This window comes from Oncorhynchus gorbuscha, linkage group LG21 (genome assembly GCF_021184085.1).
Source record: "Oncorhynchus gorbuscha isolate QuinsamMale2020 ecotype Even-year linkage group LG21, OgorEven_v1.0, whole genome shotgun sequence".
NCBI classification, from domain to species: domain Eukaryota; kingdom Metazoa; phylum Chordata; class Actinopteri; order Salmoniformes; family Salmonidae; genus Oncorhynchus; species Oncorhynchus gorbuscha.
The window spans coordinates 52,873,766-52,895,576 of NC_060193.1; the positions used below are offsets into that span (position 1 = coordinate 52,873,766).

General features: G+C 42.0%; 1 protein-coding gene across 3 annotated transcripts in view; it reads right to left on the bottom strand.

Annotated features, from left to right (window-relative positions):
- LOC124007770 (TLE family member 5-like) overlaps positions 1–16,606 on the bottom strand; it is a 31,176-nt gene extending 14,570 nt beyond the window's left edge. The window contains exons 1-8 of one of the 3 annotated variants that reach the window (XR_006834002.1): positions 15,831–16,606; positions 14,046–14,143; positions 13,828–13,891; positions 12,111–12,155; positions 11,585–11,647; positions 11,383–11,457; positions 11,117–11,290; positions 7,858–9,537 (exon numbers count right to left, since the gene is read on the bottom strand). Coding sequence is in view for 2 of the 3 variants with exons in the window: in XM_046318517.1 (XP_046174473.1) it covers positions 9,451–9,537; positions 11,117–11,290; positions 11,383–11,457; positions 11,585–11,647; positions 12,111–12,155; positions 13,828–13,891; positions 14,046–14,143; positions 15,831–15,857 (633 nt within the window). In the remaining variant the exon portion in view is untranslated. Of the gene's footprint in view, positions 1–6,701; positions 9,538–11,116; positions 11,291–11,382; positions 11,458–11,584; positions 11,648–12,110; positions 12,156–13,827; positions 13,892–14,045; positions 14,144–15,830 lie in introns of those variants that run through there. The other 2 variants (XM_046318517.1, XM_046318518.1) reach the window with 2 other exon arrangements.
- Between the last annotated feature and the right edge of the window lie 5,205 nt (positions 16,607–21,811).

Below are 21,811 nucleotides of genomic sequence, written 5' to 3' on the forward strand. Positions count from 1 at the left end.
CCAGTGAATACAAAGCTTGTTTAGTTGACTTTCTTAGGTGCAACTTCAAAGTGTCTATGGCAGTGGAAAAGAGGTATGAGAAAGAGTTTGTGCTAAACCACCATAAGGGTGAGTAGATTTACTCGTGTTTTACAGCAGTCAAAGGTCATGGAAACAAACACTTTATGGCAAACTTGCAATGGGAGTACGTAATGACAAGCACAAGCTAGCTGTTCATTACGACAATGTTTTCTTACAGAAACCATATTTACATAACACCGTTATTCAATACAAAATGTATTGGCTATACATTTCAACTGCAAATGGCATGCGCTGATGACTGAAAATGTTTATGCATGCAAATTCTTGCTGCACTGGTTTTTGTCACGCGTTCCAATTTCGCGAGCTAGCTAACATTAGCTACTTATCTCATAATGAAGGCAAGCACATGGACTGAATGAAAGACCTGCGCCAACTGTCTTGTTTTTTGCAGATTGCATATTTCAGAAAACTAACTAAATTAGCCCACTAGCTAACATATTAGGCCCTGACAGTATCGGTCTTCTTTTTGTATCAAGGACGAGTGTTCACTTTGGCACCAGTCCAGTATTGGCACATACATAGCACAGATTGCTAGCTAGGTAGCTAAGTTTCCCACCCATGCCTACGCCCACCCATGCCCCACCCATGCCTACGCCCACCCATGCCTACGCCCACCCATGCCTACGCCCACCCATGCCTACGCCCCCCCTGCCATGAAGCTGTCTGTGTGAGAGAAGTGTGTATATCAGTGTAGGCTCATTGTATTGGCTGGAATGGAATAAATGGAACGGTATCAAGCACATTTATTCCAGTCCAGCCATTACAATGATCCCGTCCTCCGATAGCTTCTCCCACCAGCCGCCACTGGTGTGTGTGAGAGGATGTGTATAACCACTCACATGCACATGCATTTTAACTTTGTATTTTATTTTAATACAACGTACTAAAAGTATGGCGGATGAAACCGTTTTAGCAGAGAGAAAGACGTACTGTGTAGTTCCCTAGATTTCAATTATGCTAACAGGAAACACTGAAACAACAGTTTTACATTTTGTTATGATTCATTTATATGTCCTTTGTGCAGCAGCATCAACCAGGTCTTCCTGGTGTGTGTAGCTTTTTTGAGTGTCCTTTTTTTGTTTGTTCCCGCCCACCACCAAACTACCTGATTTAACTAGTTGTTAAGACCTTGATTAGCTGAATCGGGTGGGTTAGTGTGCTCATCCTGTAGTTCTCCAGGACGGGGGAAGGCCAATGGTCTGGAGTTCAGTGTTAGGCCTACTGATACCTAACATGTCTGTAGAAGACATGCATGTACAGTATATGGAATGTAAAACAGTGTTGCATAGATAATTACTTTCTAACTAACAGTTTATTTCTGTCGTATCTCTAAGATTGTAATACCACTACTAGCCCACTGGGATGTTTTTCTTATGTTATTGACGCAACTTGTATTAGTTACTCCAGTTTATTATATATAAAGCTGTGTATAACCTGCCTACCTGCATGTGCACACAGTAGGTCCTGTGAGATCCATGTGCTGCCTTTGAAATGTTATTGACAATCGTCAGTGTGTCAATGATTGAGTCGCTCACTGAGATGTTCTCTGAAAAACACATTACAGTTCTGCAAAGGGTTAATATATACACTATATAACCAAAAGTATTTGGACACCTGCTCGCCGAACATCTCATTCTGAAATCATGGGCATTAATATGGAGTTGGTCCTCCCTTTGCTGCTATAACAGCCTCCGATCTTCTGGGAAGGCTTTCCACTAGATGTTGGAACATTGCTACGCGGACTTGCTTCCATTCAGCCACCAGCATTAGTGAGGTCGGGCACTGATAGGCGATTATGCCCGGTTTACAGTCGGAGTTACAATTAATCTCAAAGATGTCCGATGGGGTTGAGGTCAGGGCTCTGTGCAGGCCAGTCATTTCTTCCACACCAATCTCGACAAACCATTTCTGTATGGGCCTCGCCTTGTGCATGGGGGCATTGTCATGCTGAAACAGGAAAGGGCCTTCCCCAAACTGTTGCCACAATGTTGGAAGCACAATTGTCTAGAATGTCATTGATTTCCCTTCACTGGAACAAAAAAACAGCCCCAGACCATTATTCCTCCTCCACCAAACTTTACAGTTGGCACTATGCATTGGGACAGGTAGCGTTCTCCTGGCATCTCCCAAACCCAGATTCGTCCGTCGGACTGTCAGATGGTGAAGCGTGATTTATCACTCCAGAGAACGTATTTCCACTGATCCAGAGTCCAATTGCAAGCTTTACACCACTCCAGCTGACGCTTGGCATTGCACATGGTGATCTTAGGCTTGTGTGCTGCTGCTCGGCCATGGAAACACATTTCATGAAGCTCCAGACAAACAGTTATTGTGTTGATGTTGCTTCCAGAGGTGGTTTGGAACTCGGTAGTGAGTGTTGCAACCGAGGACAAGCAGTCCCGTTCTGTGAGCTTGTGTGGCCTACCACTTTGTAGTTGAGCCATTGTTTCTCCTAGACATTTCCACTCACAATAACAGCACATACAGTTGACTGGGGCATCTCTAGCAGGGCAGAAATTTGACGAACTGACTTGTTGAAATGGTGGCATCCTATTATGGTGCCACGTTGAAAGTCACTGAGCTTTTCAGTACAGGCCATTGTTTGTCTATGGAGATTGCATGACTGGGTGTTCAATTTATACACCTGTCAGCACGGGTGTGGCTGAAATTGCAGAATCCACTAATTTGAAGGGGTTTCAACCTACTTTTGGCCATGTAGTGTATTTTATTGTGTTTGTATCCACACTGTATTCCTTAATAAGCTTGTCTGTAACAAACTGTAGGTGCAATCAAATGTGTGTATTTCTTCTTGATGGAAAAGAGAACTTGAGTTTATGGAAGTATTTTTCCTTTATAATCTGACAACTCCTGCTGAGACGAAAGTGCATGCAGAACCATAGAGTTGTAGGATGTCTTCAACTTCATGGATTCATCCAAGTGATTCACTAGGACTTTCCCAATGTTGGTTGGAGTGAGGACACACCAGACCCAGTGATGAAGACACTTGCATGTTGTCATATCTTTATTTCAATTGGTTTTGTTTTATTTTTCTGTGTTGCTTTTTTTGTAGTTTATGCATAAAGATAAACTAAATGTCCATTGTGCATCTGACTGATTTTTGAAAATGTTTATTAAAGCGTGTGTGTGTGTGTGTGTGCTAGTTGATTCTGTAGCCTAATGAGGGAATAGTTACTGAAAAGGGTGCAGGTATAAATCCCCTGTACCTCATCCACAGTTGATATAAAGCCCTAGGCATGATTCCATTTGTTTAGTTTGGGTGGTCCTTGCAGACAAAGACCCTCTTTGCAAACCATTTAGCTGTATACACTATGCGCTTCCTTGTAAGAACAGACAATGTTATGTTACTGATGGTTTGTACGTTTGTGGCTACCAGTGCAGCACCTTCTAGTTGTCACGTTGAGGATAACAGTTGTTGACAACTATAGCATTTCAGCTAGGCCTAACCTTAACCTAATTCTCCTAACCTGCCTAGTTAATTCTCCTAACCTGCTATGTCAGGTATTCTAACCTGCATGTTAAAAAACATCAGTATTGCCACAGACATGTTCTTGGAGGTACTCAGGTGAAACACTATCCTGTTGACAACAGTGGAAGTCCCAGGATGCTGCAGGCCTGTCCAGACTTGTCTGAGTTGTGGGATAACCTCTTGTCAGTTGGAAAACAAACTCCATAGGGTTATACTACAAGCAGAGTCAATGAGTTAGCCAGCTAATTTGCCTAAATATCCTGAGGTTAATTTTTTTATTTTTTTTTATTGAAAGAAAAGGTTAGAAATGGGAATGGTGCCTTCAGAAAATATTCATACACCATTCGACGTATTCCACTTTGTTACAGCCTGGATTCAATAGTTTCTCACCCATCTACACACACACCTTTGTGACTAAGTAAAAGCATGCTTTTAGAAATGTTTGCAAATGTATTGAAAAATGAAGTACAGAAATATCTAAATTACATAAGTATTCACACCTAAGTCACGTCTTTGTAGAAGCAAGCACCTTGGGTGGCGATTACATCTCTGAGTCCTCTTGGGTATGTCTATCAGCTTTGGTGGCGATTACATCTCTGAGTCCTCTTGGGTATGTCTATCAGCTTTGGTGGCGATTACATCTCTGAGTCCTCTTGGGTATGTCTATCAGCTTTGCACATCTGGATTTGGGGATTTTCTCAAGTTCTGTTAAGTTCGATGGGGCACGATGGTGAACAGCAATCAAGTCTTTCCACAGACTGAAGCCATTCCAGCATTGCTTTGGGTCATTGTCCTGTTAACGTACATCTTAACCCCCAGTCTGTCATTTGCACTCTGAAACAGGTTATCAAGGAGTTGCCTGTATTTGGCTCCATTTACTGTATCCTTACCAGTCTCCCAATCCCTCCCTCTGAAAAACATCCCAATAGCCTGATGCTGCCACCACCATGCTTCACAGTAGGGATGGTGTTAGATGGGTAATGAGCTGAGCCTGGTTTTCTCCAGACATAATATTTTGCATTCAGGCCAAATAGTTACATTTATGTCTCATCACACCACAGAATCATTTGGCTTATGATGGGTCTTTCACGTGCCTTTCTGTAAACTCGTGCATTTTTCTCAGGAGTGGCTTCCATCTGGCCAGTCTCCCATGAAGGCCAGATGTGTGAAGTGCTGCAGAGACTGTTGTCCTTCTGGCAGGTTCTCCCATCTCAGCCAAGGGACTCTGTAGTTCTGTCAGAGTGGTCATTGGGACAGCCAGCTCTAAGCAGAGTCTGGGTAGTTCCATATTTTTTCAATTTCCAGTCTGACATGCGCTGTCACATGTGGGACCTTATATAGACAGGTGTGTCTCTTTCTAACTCATGCCCCAAACAATGAATTGGCCACAGGTGGACTAAGTTGTAGCAACATCGCAAGGATGCTCGAAGGAAATTGGATGCACCTGAGGGGTGTGAATACTTATGTAAATTAGATATGTATTTTATTTTAATAAATTTGGGAAAAGCTCAAAAAATAATGTTTTCCCTTTGTCATTATGAGGTACTGTGGGTAGATGGGTGAGAGACAAAAATCATTTTTGAATTCAGGCTGAAACAATATGGAATAAGTCAAGGTGTATGAATAGTTTCTGAAGGCACTATAATTGACTCCACAACCAAAAACACAGTGCCTTGCAAAAGTATTCTCACCCCTTGGATTGTTTTTGACATTGTGTTAAAGTGGGATTAAGATGTCATTTTTTTGTCAACAGTCGCTCTGGATAAGAGCGTCTGCTAAATGACTTAAATGTAAATGTAAATGTAAAGTGGATAAATTATTAACTGAAATATAGTGCTTTCATAAGTATTCAGCCCCTTTGTTTAGGCAAGCATAAATTAGTCCAGGAGTCAAATTTGGCTTAACAAATCAGTTACATGGACTCACTGTGTTAAATAAGCGGTTGTCATGATTTTTGAATGACTAACCCTTCCTCTAAGGTCCCGCAGTCAAGTTTTGAATATCTAGCAAAGATTAAACTACAAAGACCAGGGAGCTTTGAAAGCCTCAAGAAGGGCAGTGGTTGATAGATGGGTAACAATAACACATCAGACATTGAATCTCTCTTTAAACATGGTCAAGTTCAAAATGATGCCGTGGACAATGTATTAAACCAGGCAGACACAAAGATGCAGGACAGGAATGAAACTGCTCAGGGATGTTACCATGAGGCCATTGGTGATTTTAAAAACCGCTTCAATGGCTGTGCTGGGAGAAAAACATTGAGTGAAAAGAACAAACATACAGAATAAAAATGCATGCGATCCTGTATGCAACAAGGCACTAATGTAATACAAAGAAACACAGAAAGGCCTAAATGTAAAGCCAGCACAACACTGAGTAACCGCCTCCTTACATTCAAGTATGGTGGTGGCTGCATCATGGTATCGGGATGGTTGTCATTGGAAAATACTGTGGGAGTTTTTCAGGATAAAAAGAAACGGGATGGAGCTAAGCACAGGCAAAAATCCTAGAGGAAAACCTGCTTCACAGCGGAGAATGGGAGAGGAATTCAGCAGGACAATAACCTACCACAAATGGCAGAATCCTCACTGGAGTTGCTTACCAAAAAGACAAATGTTCCTGAGTGGCCGAGATAGTTGACTTAAAATCACCTTGATAATTGCTGTCATAGCCATGATCCCCAACATCTTGACCGAGCATGCAGAATTTTAAAGAGAATATTAGGCAAATATTGCACAAGTCAGGTGAGTAAAGCTCTTTAAGACTTACCCAAGAAGACTCACAGCTGTAATCACTGCCAAAGGTGCTGTAACACGTATTGACTCAGGGAGCTGAATACTTATGTAATAACTATTTGTCACTACATTTTTATGAATCTTAAAAAAAAAATATCTTCCACTTTGACAAAGTATTGTGTAGATTGTTGACAAAAAAAAAAAATCAATTTGAACAATTACATGCCAAGAAATGCATGGGGTCAATACTTCTGTAAATTCATTTAAGCTTTTCTTAATAAACCAGAAAATCATACATTATTTCTGGTTGTTTATCAAAGTTACCTGGCTAACTCATCGACACCCACAGGCAAGCAAATACAGACACACAAATAGAAAAACCACTAGAAACAGTCTCTCCGTTGAGTCATTTATTTGTAAGGCACCATAGACATTTCCTTACTGCCGAGCGCTTTCAGTCATGTTGTGTAGTCAATGTTTGTTTGGTTGGTTTACATTAGATGTGACATTTCCCCCGCCACGTCTTTTAAATGAAGCTATAAGTATTGGTTTTTCATAACACAGATGACATACATTATCGCCAAGTACACACCTATGAAGTTTCACATACAATGACAAAAATGAAGAGTTTTAAAAATTACATTTACAAAGCTCAACAATGAGGCGACATTTCCTCAGCATTGTCAAGGGGGCAGGAAAGAAGGGGGGGGGGGGGGGTATTGGGTAGTACCTCTTTCCATAGCACATCACATAATACACACGCTGCACTGACACGTCATCTTCCGTCACACGCATACACACTAAAAGCAGCTTTGAAACATACAAAAATGCTTAAAAAAGTATATGTATATTGATATATAAATGGGCCCTTCACAACAGAAACACAAACCATTCATGTCCAAGTTTCTCTCTACATTCAATCAAACCTGCCATAGCAAAGTTTACAGTGTCTTGGTTTACAAACTACAGCCCCAAAACGCTCTTCTCATTCTGAACATTTAGACATCTACCTGTGAGGGGAGTCTACCTGGCAGCAGTAGTAGGTTTTTAGGGTCCTGTGATTTTAATTAACCCATTGGGGGGAGGATAAAGTCTGTGTAAATACTGTAATGGGGGTTTGATTGAATACAGCCCTGGGTCTGGTTTGGCTTTGCTGCCACCTACTGTCCTGTAGAAGAACTAAACCTTAACGCCTCTTATGCATCTGCGGGTAGGTTATAGGTTAGTGCGCTACAGCTGTGTTCTAGCTCCAAGTGCTATGCTAACCAACAGAACGACATATGCAAATGTATTCCTCTCCCTTTCCACCAATAGAATCTGATCTGAATGAGAACATGATTGATGTGTAGATTTGTTCCCGTTAAAATGTAGGCCCCATCCAGAATCAACCCTTACCCCTTGGACACTTCCTCTGTCTAGGGGGAAGTGCCTAGGGGCTAGGTGTTGATTTGGGACTGGACCATAGACTTGGTCAGTTAAGAGAGTGGACAGACAGGGGCGGGAGGGAGAATAGGAAAAGGTGGTTGATAAAAATCAAACGTAAGTTTGCACACACACACACACACACACACACACACACACACACACACACACACACACACACCCTAGCTCCTGACTTTTATACTCAACTGTCTTATTCAAGTGGCCCTTTCAGAACACTGTCTGTGAGATCAGTGAGCAGAGTTAGCAGTAACTCTGCAGCCAATCAGCAGAGACCTACAGGAGGAAGTCGTCCCTAGACACTGATCAAAGGTCAGTAATGTTTTGATTGTTTAAATCTGAGCTTAAGAGCAACTTCTACTAGGAGAAGAGGAACAAAGGTCAGGGGTTAAAGGGTTAGAGCTGAGATGGGACCAAGTCACAATTTTGCAAGTCTCAAGTTTAAGCTTTGAGTCAAGTCCCAAGAAATAACGGGCAAGTCCCAAGTCGTCCCACAGCTCAGGTCGAGTCAAGTCACAAGTCCCTAATTTCGGGTTTCGGGTCCTCAAGTCAAAGGCTAAGTGTTTTTTTTGCCAATTTCATTGCAATGATTTTGGACCAACGTGTTTTACAAACTGACTAACAGCGGTTTCCTCTACAGACACAACAATTGCAATTGGACAATACAACTCACAGGGCTTGCTTTATGCAGGTTTGCATCGTGTAGGTCTCTGCAACTTTAATTCAAAAGTAACTCACACAGTCCATGTAAATCAGTCATGATTGATTCATTTCAGTTAATAGTTTTGGATTGAAAAGGTCAAGGCAGCCTAGCCAGTCCAAGTTTGAATTCAACTTACACCAAATTTAATCAGTCACATTTTCTCCTAACACAAATAAATGGTCTATAAAATAGGCTACATAACATTACCACCTGGTTGTTATCAGTAGCCTAGTTGATCAGACTGGGAAGTCATCTCGTTTTCCTCCCATACAGTTTAGGTGTAGGTTGCTGAAACATTTCTGTTAAGAGTTCTTGCTTTTGTTTGTTGGGAATGATATGTTATCACGTTTGCTAAATAAATACCGCAGGACAGTGGAGAGTGGCGCGCTTTGCTAGATGACGTGCTTTGTGATTTCCGTGAATATGATTGGTGAAGACAGAACAAAAGTTTAAAAACCTGCAGCACTCCGATATGAAGGACAGAGAGGCCTACCTTGTGAGCAAGATGACAAACCGAGTCGACTCACATAGCTTGTCCAAGTAAAGTCACCAGTCATAAATGCTCAAGTCAATGTCGATTGGCAAGTGTTTGTTTCTTTTTGCCAAGTTAAGTATCAAGTCATGAAATGTCCAAGTCACGTGACTCGAGTCCACATCTCTGGGTTAGAGGTCAGGGTAGTATCTGTTGGCAATGGGTTGTCAGCGGCAATAGTGAACAGAGGAGAGGAAAGGAAAAGAGGAAGGAGTCAGACAGAGGAGACCTGTCCAACAGGCTTGGTGACGAACGGATTTGATGATAATAGAAGATGAAAAAGAAGGATAAGGAAGCGATGGAGTGGAGGCCCAGAGAGTTACTGAGATGAACCACAGTGTGACACCTACTGTATGAACACTCACCACCCCCCTCCCCTTAGCCCTCCCACAGTAGATCCACGCCTGGTTGTCCATCAGTCCAACTTGTCTCACCCCTCTCTCCACTCCTTCCCATCCAGGCTCCACCATCAGTCGGACTTGTCTCCGTCCTCTTCCCTCTGTTCTCTCTCTGCTGCGTCTCTGGCCTTGTCTTCTTTAGCCAGCTGGGCCTGAGCCTGGTGGGGAGGAGACCAGAGAACAAAACACAAGGAGTGGAAGAGAGCCGTGAACTATCATTTGTGTGTGTTACCTGCTAGGGGTGTGTGTGTGTGTGTGTGTGTGGGGGGGGGGGGGGGGGGGGGTGCATACACACATAAATGCAGGTGCACATTGAGAAGTAGTCTGAGGTAGTGTTTTAATGGTCTCTAGACCTGGCACAGTGATCTGTTAACAGTGTCTGTTTCACAATTTTCCAACATCTCCAGCACTACATGTGAAAACAGTGAATTTCTATGTTTTGTAGCTAAAAAGACAGGAAGATAAGTGTTTCCAATGACATCAACCAATTCTTAGACAATTTAGTATGGAATGCCTACTCCTAATTGGTTAAAATTACAAGTAGGCATTCCATACTAAAATGTCTAAGAATTGGTTAATGATGTCATTGGAAACACTTATCTTCCTGTCTTTTTGACTACAAAACATAGAAAAGTGCTGAATATGAAGTAAGGATTTTTATGACATTTCCCTTTAAGTGAAGATTCCCCACCACAAAGCTAGAATGCTGGCTTGCAAGTATTGGTTCGGCCTTATAATACTTGCAAAACATAAGCCTTTATTCACATTCAAACTCTAACCAGAAGAAAACTTTTTCCTCATTGTTGGATGTTCTTGTATGCTTCGCGCTGGCAGTGACACTGGCTAGCAGAGCAACGTTGGCGCCAAGGTCACTATTAGTGCTAGTGAAAGCTTCGTCTTCTTGTGTTGCTGGTGACTCGACGACCATGGGTTCAGCCACATCCGTATCACTGGCAAAAACATCGGCCTCCTGTTGTTGATCTTGTCGCTTAAAGCTGCAATATGCAACCTTTTGTCTGGCCCACCAAATTAAGATAGAAAAGTGGAGTTATAGATCTGAAATTCTCATTGAAAGCAAGTCTAAGAAGAGGTAGATACGTTCTATGTCCATCATTTCTATGCTTCTCGTTCTGAAGTTTATTTTTTGCGTCTTTTACGTTCAGTTTTGTACACCAGCTTCAAAACAGTGAAAATACAATATGTTTGGTTATGGAAAATATATTTCACAGCGGTTTAGATGATACAATGATTCTGTACACTACCTGCTTGTTTTGTCACAAACTGAAATGAGGCGAACGGTTAACATTTTTGCAACCAAGCGGAGCGATTTCCTCATGGTACACCTTTAAAATAAAATGTGATCCTCTTCATCCTTCTCCTGACAGAGGTGAATGCAGATCCTCTCAAGGTAGCTATTCAAAGGCTTGCATTTCCAGCCTACTGAGGTAGTTCCAGCCTCGGACTACATTATGCTACGATTGGCTCATTGAGCTGCGTGTTGCATTATGGTATTGGTAGTTCTTCGTGCGATTACCAACCATAAAAAAAGCAGAAATACTACAACCACGGCAGTATAGGTTCTGGGGGTACAAGTCCCCACTTGGATATTTCACTTTTGCCATTTGCGCACATTTATTTTTAGTCACATATGCAAGTGAAATGGTCACACTGTAGAGCCCTGGAGGTGTGTGTTGCCCGTGTGAGGTGTGTGCGTCGCCCGGGTCAGGTGTGTGTTACCTGTGCATGTGCTGCCTGTGAGTGAGAGTGAGAGGCCAGGATGGAGGAAAGGGACATCAGTCCGGCGCTGGAGGTTGGGGGGAGGCTGGGAGCAGACAGACCCATGGGGAGAGGGGCCATCGTGGGGAGGCCCAAGCCCTGGAGCTGAGACAACTGGTGCACCTGGAGCTGCTGCTAAACGCACAGACAGATACACATGGTTATATACACACACATATTCATACACGAGACACATATGCACGGTTAACACACACACACCAGCCTACCCGTATGATAGAGTTCATCTCAGGAGGAGTGACCTGCTTGGCTCGCTCTATGGCCCCTAAGACCTGCTGCTGATGCTGCAACACACACATCCAAACACATTTAGCTATTGTACAGAATTAAACAGATTGAGATTGTACAACACGTTGATATGGGATTATGTTATCCTAAGGAAAAGTATGTGTAGAGAGGAGAGTGTAATACCTCTTGAGATAGGTAGGGGAGAACCTGAGCACAGATCCCGTTTAGTCTCTTCACGATCTCAGCCTGGGGAGAAGAGACAGACTGACAGTGAGAATCATAGAAATAGAGGTGTCTAGTGCCCAAAGCCTGTTTTAGCATGGGCAGCGCCATTGAGGTCACTCACAATTTTGAAGTAGTTAACTGAGTGGTACTTCCTATGGGTTAAGGAAGGATCACATAATTCCATCCACATCATCGGTAGGGATCAGCCAATGATTTATACTCGTGAGGAAACATTCTTCAACTGCAGACTTTAGGTGGCCGTGTGCACCCTTTCAGTTTGTTAACCAACTCAGGAGTAGTAGAAGAATGTACTACTTCAAAATGGAGATGGCCTCAATGGTGCCAATGCTCTCACAGATGCCATAATGGGAAAGATGCAATGTTGCGTACTCTAAAGATCTCTATGGTCCGAATACAACACCATACAACACAGTACCAGAGAGAGAAGAGAGGGAAAGACAGAGCAAGAGAGAAAATAAGCTACCTGTTTGTGCATTTCAATGTTCAGTCCATAAGACATCTCGTAGTACTGCAAAAAGAAGATTTGGGAGTTTGTGACGTAACACTAACATACTGCAGAATTCCAATCAATCCCTAGCCCCCAATACACTTGTGTACAGTACCAGTCAAAAGTTTGGACACACCTATTCATTCAAGGGGTTATTTATTTTTTACAATTCTCTACATTGTAGAATAGTGAAGACAAACTATGAAATAACCCACATGGAATCATGTAGTACCCCCCCTCAAAAAAGTGTTAAAGTAGCCACTCTTTGCCTTGACAGATTTGCACACTTGGCATTTTCTCAATCAGCTTCATGAGGAATGCTTTTCCAACAATCTTGAAGGAGTTCCCACATATGCTGAGCACATGTTGGATGCTTTTACTTCACTCTGCGGTCCAACTCATCCCAAACCATCTTAATTGGGTTGAGGTCGGGTGATTGTGGATGCCAGATCATCTGATGCAGCACCACATCACTCTCCTTATTGGTCAAATAGTTCTTACACAGCCTATTGGTGTGTTGAGCAATTGTCCTGTTGAAAAACAAATTATCGTCTCACTAAGCACAAACCAGATGGGATGGCGTATCGCTGCAGAAAGCTGTGGTAGCCATGCTGGTTAAGTGTGCATTGAATTGTAAATAAATCACAGTGTCACCAGCAAAGCACCCCCATACCATCACACCACCTCCTCCATGCTTCACTGTGGGAACCACACAGGCGGAGATCATCCGTTTACCTTCTCTGCGTCTCACAGAAACAAGGCGGTTGGAACCAAAAATCGCCAGTCAGACCAAAGGACAGATTTCCACCGGTCTAATGTCCATTGCTCGTGTTTCTTGGCCCAAGCAAGTCTCTTCTTGTTGGTGTGTTGGTGTCCTTTAGTAGTGGTTTCTTTTCAACCATGAAGGTCTGATTCCCGCAGTCTCCTCTGAACAGTTGAGTTGGAGATGTGTCTGTTACTTGAACTCTGTGAAGCACTTATTTGGGCTGCAATCTGAGATGCAGTTATAACTCTAATGAACTTATCCTCTGCAGCAGAGGTAACTCTGGGTCTTCCTTTCCCGTGGCGGTCCTCATGAGAGCCAGTTTCATCATAGCGCTTAATGGTTTTTGCGACTGCACTTGAAGAAACTTTCAAAGTCCTTGAAATTTTCCGCATTGACTAACCTTCATGTCTTAAAGTAACGGACTGTCTTTCACTGTGCTTATTTGAGCTATTCTTGCCATAACATGGACTTGATCTTTTACCAAATAGGGCCATCTTCTGTATACCACCCCCACCTTGTCACAACACAACTGATTGGCTCAAACGCATTAAGGAAAGAAATTCCATAAAAATGTACATTTAACAAGGTACGCCAGTTAGTTGAAATGCATTCCAGGAGACTACCAAGAGTGTGCAAAGCTGTCAAGGCAAAGGGTGGCTACTTTGAAGAATCTCAAATATAAAATATATTTTGATTTGTTTAACACGTTTTTGGGTTAATATGATTCCATATGTGTTCTTTTATAGTTTTGATGTCTTCCCTATTATTCTACAATGTAGAAAATTGTATAAATAAAAGAAAAACCCTGGAATGAGTAGGTGTGTCCAAACCTTTGACTGGTACTGTATATCTGAGAGAATTGTAGTAATGGCCAACGTGTATCCTAGGTTGGCTAAAAGTAAAAGAAGAGGTGATTATGTCACTCACCATGATGTAATGACGCTGCATCTCTGACTTCTCACTAGCTAGCTTGTCACACTCCATCTTCAAGCTGATTGGATATATGACAACATTTGGTTACGGACATGTCTGTGTATATGAGTGAGTGCATGTTGGAATCTGAGTGCATGCAGTGTGCGTGACTTGAGTGTTTGTGGGCGGGTATTTTGAGTGTGTGACTGAGCACATGTTTGTTTAAGTGTTACCTATGGTATTGTGCTTGTAGGAACTGAAACTCGTCCTTAATGCGGTCGCAGGAGTCAGAGGTGGTGAACTTGAGAGGCTGGGAGGACTGGGAGGAAGCCTGGGGGACAACACAATAACAAACATACAACAGTCAGAATCCCCAAGACAACAACAAACAGTTAGACAATCAACAAGATAACAACAATCAGTGAGAAGCTGCGTTTCCATCCCCTACCCTTCTCACTGACGTGTGCATTTCTTCACTCCCCCTGTATGTGGGACTGTATGGGTGTGTGATAGAAAGGGGACAGGCACGGTTTGGGACTGTGTGTATGTGTGTGAGACACATGGGGGTGATACTGAATGTTCAGTAACAGAGGGATCTGAGATTAACCTAACAGCAGGGGTTTTTCTGGGCTTTTACTGGGGGGGGGGGGGGGTATTAGCGCAGGCTGAGAGGATGTGTGTGTCTGTGAGTATGGTCAGGGTTAGATGAGTTTCCAGAGGTGACCAACTGACAAGAATGACCCCAGGCTGAGTCAGAGCCATAATCCAGTGTTAAGATTCTCATCAAGGCCTTACTACTTCAGACTGGTGGAAGGATGCCACCACCCAGATTACACCAGGGCTCTAACAACTACCATCCTGGAGACTTACTGACTGTGAATGCTTTTGCTCCAGCCCCTACACAAACACATTGGTTTGGATAAGCAAGGTCCTGTATAGGTGATTAGTAGGGCTAGAGCAAAAGCCTGCACACCCAGTAGCACACACACAAACAGCTCTCCAGGAGGGGCTGGTCATCCTTGGAATTGAAAGAGGACAGGTTTATGCAGGGGCAAACCCTGATAGTGTGAACAAGGATCCCGGCCTAGGGGGTAGTAGGACGCTAAAGAGAAAGAAGAAACACAGAAATAGGCTCTACCATAACAAACTGTGTACATTCATATTTCCCAACCAGTATCATCATTAGCGCACCAGTATTAAATTAAAAAACCTTTAGGTCTACGTTATATAGCTACAGCATCCTGTATAGCTCAGTTCGTAGAGCATGGTGCTTGCATCGCAAGGGTTGTAGGCTCGATTCCCTGGGCCACACATACATAAAATGGGTGCATGATTAAGCCGCTTTGAATAAAATAGTCTGCTAAATGGCATATTTTATTGTATATTACATCCACTTCTGTTGTGATGGCATAGTGGCTGGCAGTCCTTGGGACTTCAATGTAATCAAGGATCCAAATTAAAAGACACCTTGATTGAGGATTCAATTGATAGTAAACGTTTAATTATGATTGTACGAATTGACTTAATTCCACATGCCCTTACGTGTTAGGTTTGACTAAAAGACTGTCAAGAAAAAATGTTCTCGAATTTGTCTCCGCAATCTAGTTAGCTACGTTTTATTAGCACATGCCACTTTACCTAGATAGCTGAGATATCCATGTTCAAAGATTTCACATTACGTTACTAATGAGTGGCAAACATTTAGTGTAATATTATAGACTGGCTAAAAGGTAAACATCCATTTCCAAAGCTTAATGAAAACCGCTGTACTAAGTAATATTGGTTAGCTAACGTTAGCTAGCTAAGTGGGAGCTAGCCTGGAATGTAAACAAATGCCGGGGCGCGTGACAGACAAGCGATTGAATCCATCATCAACAACACAAATGAAAACATACCACGGCCATCGTAGATATCTCCCTTTATTCTTACATTGATAAAGCTTAATTGCTTATGTAGCTAGCTAGAATAGCTGGAATTTAGCTATCATCTAGCTAGTTATGCTAACGTTAGCTACTTACCGAGTGTCTTGATTGTGGAAACATCATGTCAATGGATTTATCGGTGTTCCTCAGCAACCAGGACAAAAATATCTAGACCCCGTTTTTGGACAACTATAGCGTCTTCCCTTGTTTTGTTTTTTTAGACAGCTACGTTAACGTTAGCTGGCTATGTATTTATCTTAACGTTATCTAGGACACCAGTTACCCGGTCTCGCGCCGTGATTGTTTTTTCTCCAACGCTGTTGGCTAGCTAGCGTTGGTTTTGATTTGGTCCCTTGTCAAAAAATTAACAAATGGCACCAAAAGAGGCTGAACACCAAGACGTGCAACGTTAGATAATATGGCACCGATTGAAGAATCTTAAAATAAACCTGGGCTAGGTAGATGTTGACTAAGTCACAGCAATATCCTTTCTTGTTAGCTAACTAACTAACGTTAGCTAGCAAAACTTAGCAGAGAAGCGAGCCAACGTAAGTTTAGGTAGCAGATTTGTATATTGTCCAATTCCTCGTAGATATTATAGCTGTCAAGTGGGGCAATCGTGTCGATAATCTGTTCTTGAAAAGCGTCTTCAATTCCACAATGTGTTAGCTAGCTACCATTAGCTGGCTAGCTAATGTCCACACACAAGCCTTCACTACTGAAACCACCCCTTGCGCTACAAAATGTACGAGTCATCGATGAGCGGGCGTTGCATGTGATGAGAGAATGAGGTGGCGCTCCGAAGGCCCATTTTAGATGTCAAATGTATAAAATTACAGTTTGCGGAAGTGTTGCTGCTGCCATGTGCCCCCGGTGGAAGGTGTGCAGAACTGTCCCCTAATGATGCACGCAAGTGTGAGATGTGGTGGTTCCCTAACACTCATAACAATAGCCTTCTATTTAATGTATAATAACCCCAATCCCATAACTTCGTAATCATGATCCTCATAATGTAGACGAAATATGTCCATCACTGATTATTTCTATTCTGTGACACTCCTGTCTATTTCACTAGCAGAAGTCACAGAATGACAACTGACAATTCTGAGAAATGACAGCATTTCAATAACACCAAGAGGAAGGAAAACCTCTATATTGACCAAAAAGCCATATTGTATAGACCCTCTTTGATGGAACAATGGCCAGGTCCAGAAACAACCCCGGTTGTTCCTAACCATAGGCAATTGAAGGCCTACTTATCAAATCCTCTGAGAACTACACAAGTGCATAGTGGCTAGAAGAGAAGGGCTTGGGTCATTTCTAGACATGGCATATGCCAGACTAGTCATTAACCACAGACACACACAATCAGCAAGTATACGAACAAATTTATTTCAATTTAAAACAGATACCTTGTCATTATGTTCTCTCTTAGAAGGCGACGATGATCGTAATAAATCATGTTCATGTTTGAATGAGGATCAGGCAACAGTGGTTGAAACAAATGCATGAAAACACACAAAAGAAAAGAAATATGGCGAGAGTAATGCAAATCAATAATCCATAATAACCAACCGATCAATCAATAACCGATTCCACCCTTTCATCAAGGTCTCTGCATCAGCCAATACATTTTTCTGAGCCCTCACCTCCTCCCAACACTAAATACATGCAATTGTATAATTACACAATTTAAAATAAAAAAAAGTGTACTTATAGTTTTTGTTAGGGGTGGCGTAGTCAAACATGCCAGGTGTTTAGGTCTCTGGTGTTCTTAAAAATGGGACCATCCAAGATGGCTGTCCCCTGATGATGATGTCAGCGTTGGCACTTAAGAGAGAGAGAGCCTGGCTCTAGAGAGAGTTGGGTTGGCACACAGTATAATACATCATTTACATTTGGTTTACATACAAAATAAAGAAAAACAAAAACAGCATTGTATATTCTACACCAACTAAAACATTTAACCCTTAGGTTTCCTTAGATTAAAAAATAAATCAAGTGGTCCTAAATACAATAGTGTTCCGGTAATATTTTTTTATCTTACAAAAAAGATTTAAAGGAAAGAAGTCAAGACAAGTTCTCAATATGCACCATGTCCATGTTAATCTGACCAGGTAAAACTCTGGGTCCTAGTTACAGCCTAGGAACAACTCTGGGCCCTAATGTGCAGACACTTCAGGAGAGCCAACCAATTAACCCACAGGAAGTGGAAAACAAGAGATTAGTAGTGTTTCCTATAAATATGACTGATTAATCACCAAGTCAGATGATTGTAGTTAGGGCTGTTTTCCCCCTTCATTGTGGAGGCAGTACAGGAGCCCAAGTTCTTGTCTGTTTGCTATGTGAGTTGTATTCAACACATTGTTTGTGGGCAGGTCAACACCGAATGAAATACTGAATGTCATACTTGGATAATAACCTCGAATACTGGCTGCAGTGTGCAGGTTTTAGTTCCAGTACAACACTAACACACTTGGTTCAACTAGTTGTGGTCTAAATTCGAGACCATGATTAGTTCTCAATCAGTTGACTGTGGTGTTAGGGCTGGTATGGAACAAAAGTCTGCACAGGTGTGCTAGAGCTGTGTGTTGCGCAGCTATGCTTTAACTTGGAATATAATTTTAACACCTGGTTTAACACCCGGCCTCTACTGCAGGAGTGTCTAATGACAATGTGCAAAATCTCAACAGGCACAAAGCACACCCCCCGGATGGTAAAACTAGCAGTAGGACATTAGAAGGAAAGTTCCCCTTAACACTGATCTAAGGTCAGTTTTGCACCCCCCCCCCCCCTCCCTTAAATGGATAAAAGGCCCAATGCAGACGTTTTTTTTTTTACCTCAAAATCAAGTAATTTCTGGGTAACAATTAAGTACCATAATGTGATTGTTTTTACTCAAAATAGTCAACAACAAAAAAACAGCTTCTTAGCAAGAGTAATTTCTCAAGCATGAATTTTGCTAGGCTAGGACTGTCTGGAAGTGGTGGTCTGAATGGCGAGGGGAAAACTGAAAACTAGCTGTTATTGGTAGAGGTTTGAAACGTTTTTAAAAAATGTGGTTTATTAACTAATTTACCGCATGGTGATATCAAACAGACAAACCAAAACTCAAACCCACCAAAACAGGCAGAAATTTCAGGTGGTCTTTTCAAACAGCTCTTACACTAAAATAGCATTATCACAATTTTCACAGTATTATTCCAACCTTAGTGTGGAAATCTATACAAAACACAGGAAATTCACATTTGACTGCACTGGGCCTTTAAGGTTAGCATTGAAGAAGGGTAAGCTGATCCACGATCACGCATCAAACAGTGAAGTAGGGAACATGGGGCTTGACAGATTCCCTCATTCGGAGCTGGAAGCTTGTGTGATCCACTGTTGATCCAGAGAAAGAGAAAGTAAAAAATGAATGGTAGTGTTGGTCATGTATCCCACCACAGCTGCATTCACACACGGTCTTTGTTGAACAAAATGATCCCCACAAACACTCGAGTGAATGGCTTAGTTGACTGTGAACCTAAAACCAGGGCTGCACGACCCAGTGCTTCGAAGTCCGCATTCCTGCTGGCTTTCATTTCTTCCCGGCATTTACTTGATCAATGAATGTTACCAATCGGCTGGAGATTGCAAACACCTGATTTCACAGATAGAAATCCGTTTTTGGTTAGAAGGCAACAGAAAAAAAAAACAGCAAGACTGCAGCCCTTGAGGACAGAACGCAACCGTGTACCCTTGTCCTCTACTGCCAATCGCTTTCTAAGATTTTTGAATTCACTCATTGAATTTCCAGTCACCTCAAGAATTGAAAACCGAATTGAGCCCCGTGCTCTACTAGTTATCTCCCCCATCTGCCTGCCTGTCTGATGCATGGCGATAGCCCTTAATGAGAATAATGAAGAACAAGTTGCCTGTAGAAAGAGTTTCAAAAGTAGATCTGCAACATCACTGGTTCTATCAAAGCAAGCCTCGGAACTTGAACTAAAACAACTCAAACCAACGACAACGCAAACTGTGTTTAAATTACAACGACAGAGCAAGCATAGACCGTACTGGTCTCCAATCACTGGTTATAAAAATTCACCTACGTTCATATGGTACATTTCCTATGTATGCAGTTACAGAGCTGTGCCTATTAGAAACCCAAGAGGAGAAATACAAGTTTTCATCAATGAAACGAAACAAAGTGACTTAATGTGAGAAGAAAACCATTGAATTTAACATGGATATAGATAGAATGGCAAAGTACATCTGGAATTGTCTTAAGAGAAAAAAGAAAGCAGAGATTTAGTACATACTATAGTAGACGTTTGTTTTGTTACAGCAGATTAGACTCAAGTCTAGCCCCGACCGCATTTCAACATGATAGAAACAAAAGCAGTCAAATTATCAACACCTTCAAACCTGGTTCCATAAATTATTAGATAAATTAAAATAAAAAAAATTAAAACTTTATTTAGTTACTCTTTTAATATCGTGTATTTTGTCAACATATTGTGAATAACTAATCTGCTCTAGTGTTAGTAGGGAGAAGCTGCAGAGGAGAGCCGTGGATCTAGAATGTTCTAGAATAGAAGGCTCCTGATGGTTTAGAACCTTCGTTCTGAGACCCTTCCTTTCCTCTCACTGCAGCCCTCTGTGTGTGTAGTCCTCTTATAATCAATTTAAAAAAAAACCAGAATCACAGTATAAATACTAGTAAATTCATAGGAAAACAAAAACAGTACACTATTGAAAAGGAAAAAATGGGATTTTCTTCTATTTTTTTTGTTTTGTTGCCAAAGATGGTGTACTGTACCACAGAGTGTTTTTGTACAGGAGCGTTTCTGTGTACATGTATTTACAAACAGAAATATACACAAACAATAACTTTTTGACTTCAGAGTATGCTTGCCTGTCCATCTGGGAGACAGGATCATACGTCCCCCGCTCCCACCAATCAACAACCACCTCTCATCAACAAACAAAAGTGTCTATACAGTAAAAAAAAAAGGTAAACAACATAAAGCTTCCTGTGTGTCTTGGATAATGGATGCCACCGTGTCATTTGTGGGGATGGATTGCCCAGAATCTCCAGAGCACATCTAATTGGGTCGCTGGGCAACTTAACACGTGATGTCATTCTTTCACAGACTGATGTACCGTACAGTGATGACATCATATCCATACATGACTCCCTCCCCCTCAGCGACTGTCCAATCAGAACATAGTAGCGAGTATCGGATGTTCGGTAATCTTAATGTGGCGTGTATCAAACAGAACGTGGTACTGCGGATGTCAAACGGAAGGTTTCGATCTATCAGTCAGTAAACCAGTGAAGGAGGGAAGCGATGTGATCAAACCTAAACATGAACAACCACAACCGTCTGTAAAGGATCAAATTAGTCCGTTTCTGATTACCATCTTGTTTTTGTGATATTTTGGCTATTTTGCAAATTTTTTAAATATAAGATCTTGTTTTGCTAACCGCTTCTATAACTTTTCAAACGACTTCTTAGTCGTCGGATAGAAGTTGACATAGCAACAAGTTACTATTATTAAAAACTACTTGTAAAAAAGCTCAGCGATACACAGATTTAATCGATTAGCTTTTTCCTCTCCCTCTGGTGCTTTCAGTCTTAGTGTAATTTGTCTACATACGTAATTACTTTATAACATATTTAATTATATTTTTTTGCGTTTGCGATGCTCACTTAGAGTATACATTCATCGATGCGAGGTGGAAACAGAATCCTTGGTCTGCCCCCTCACTTCTGTGTGACATCACTTCCTGCTCGCGTCCTGGTGGCTTCCTTCGGTTACCTCATCGTCTCCACCCCCCTCCCAGTCTATATCCCCTCCCTTATAGAGTGCGGTTGGGTCACTCCTTCCACCAATCAGAGGATGTGATCTCAGGTCAGTTGACTGAGGGTTCAAGGGTTAAAGACCCACAGTTCACTGACTGCACTGGTCCTCTTCCTCACCTTCACACACACACACACACACACACACACACACACACACACACACACACACACACACACACACACACACACACACACACACACACACACACACACACACACACACACACA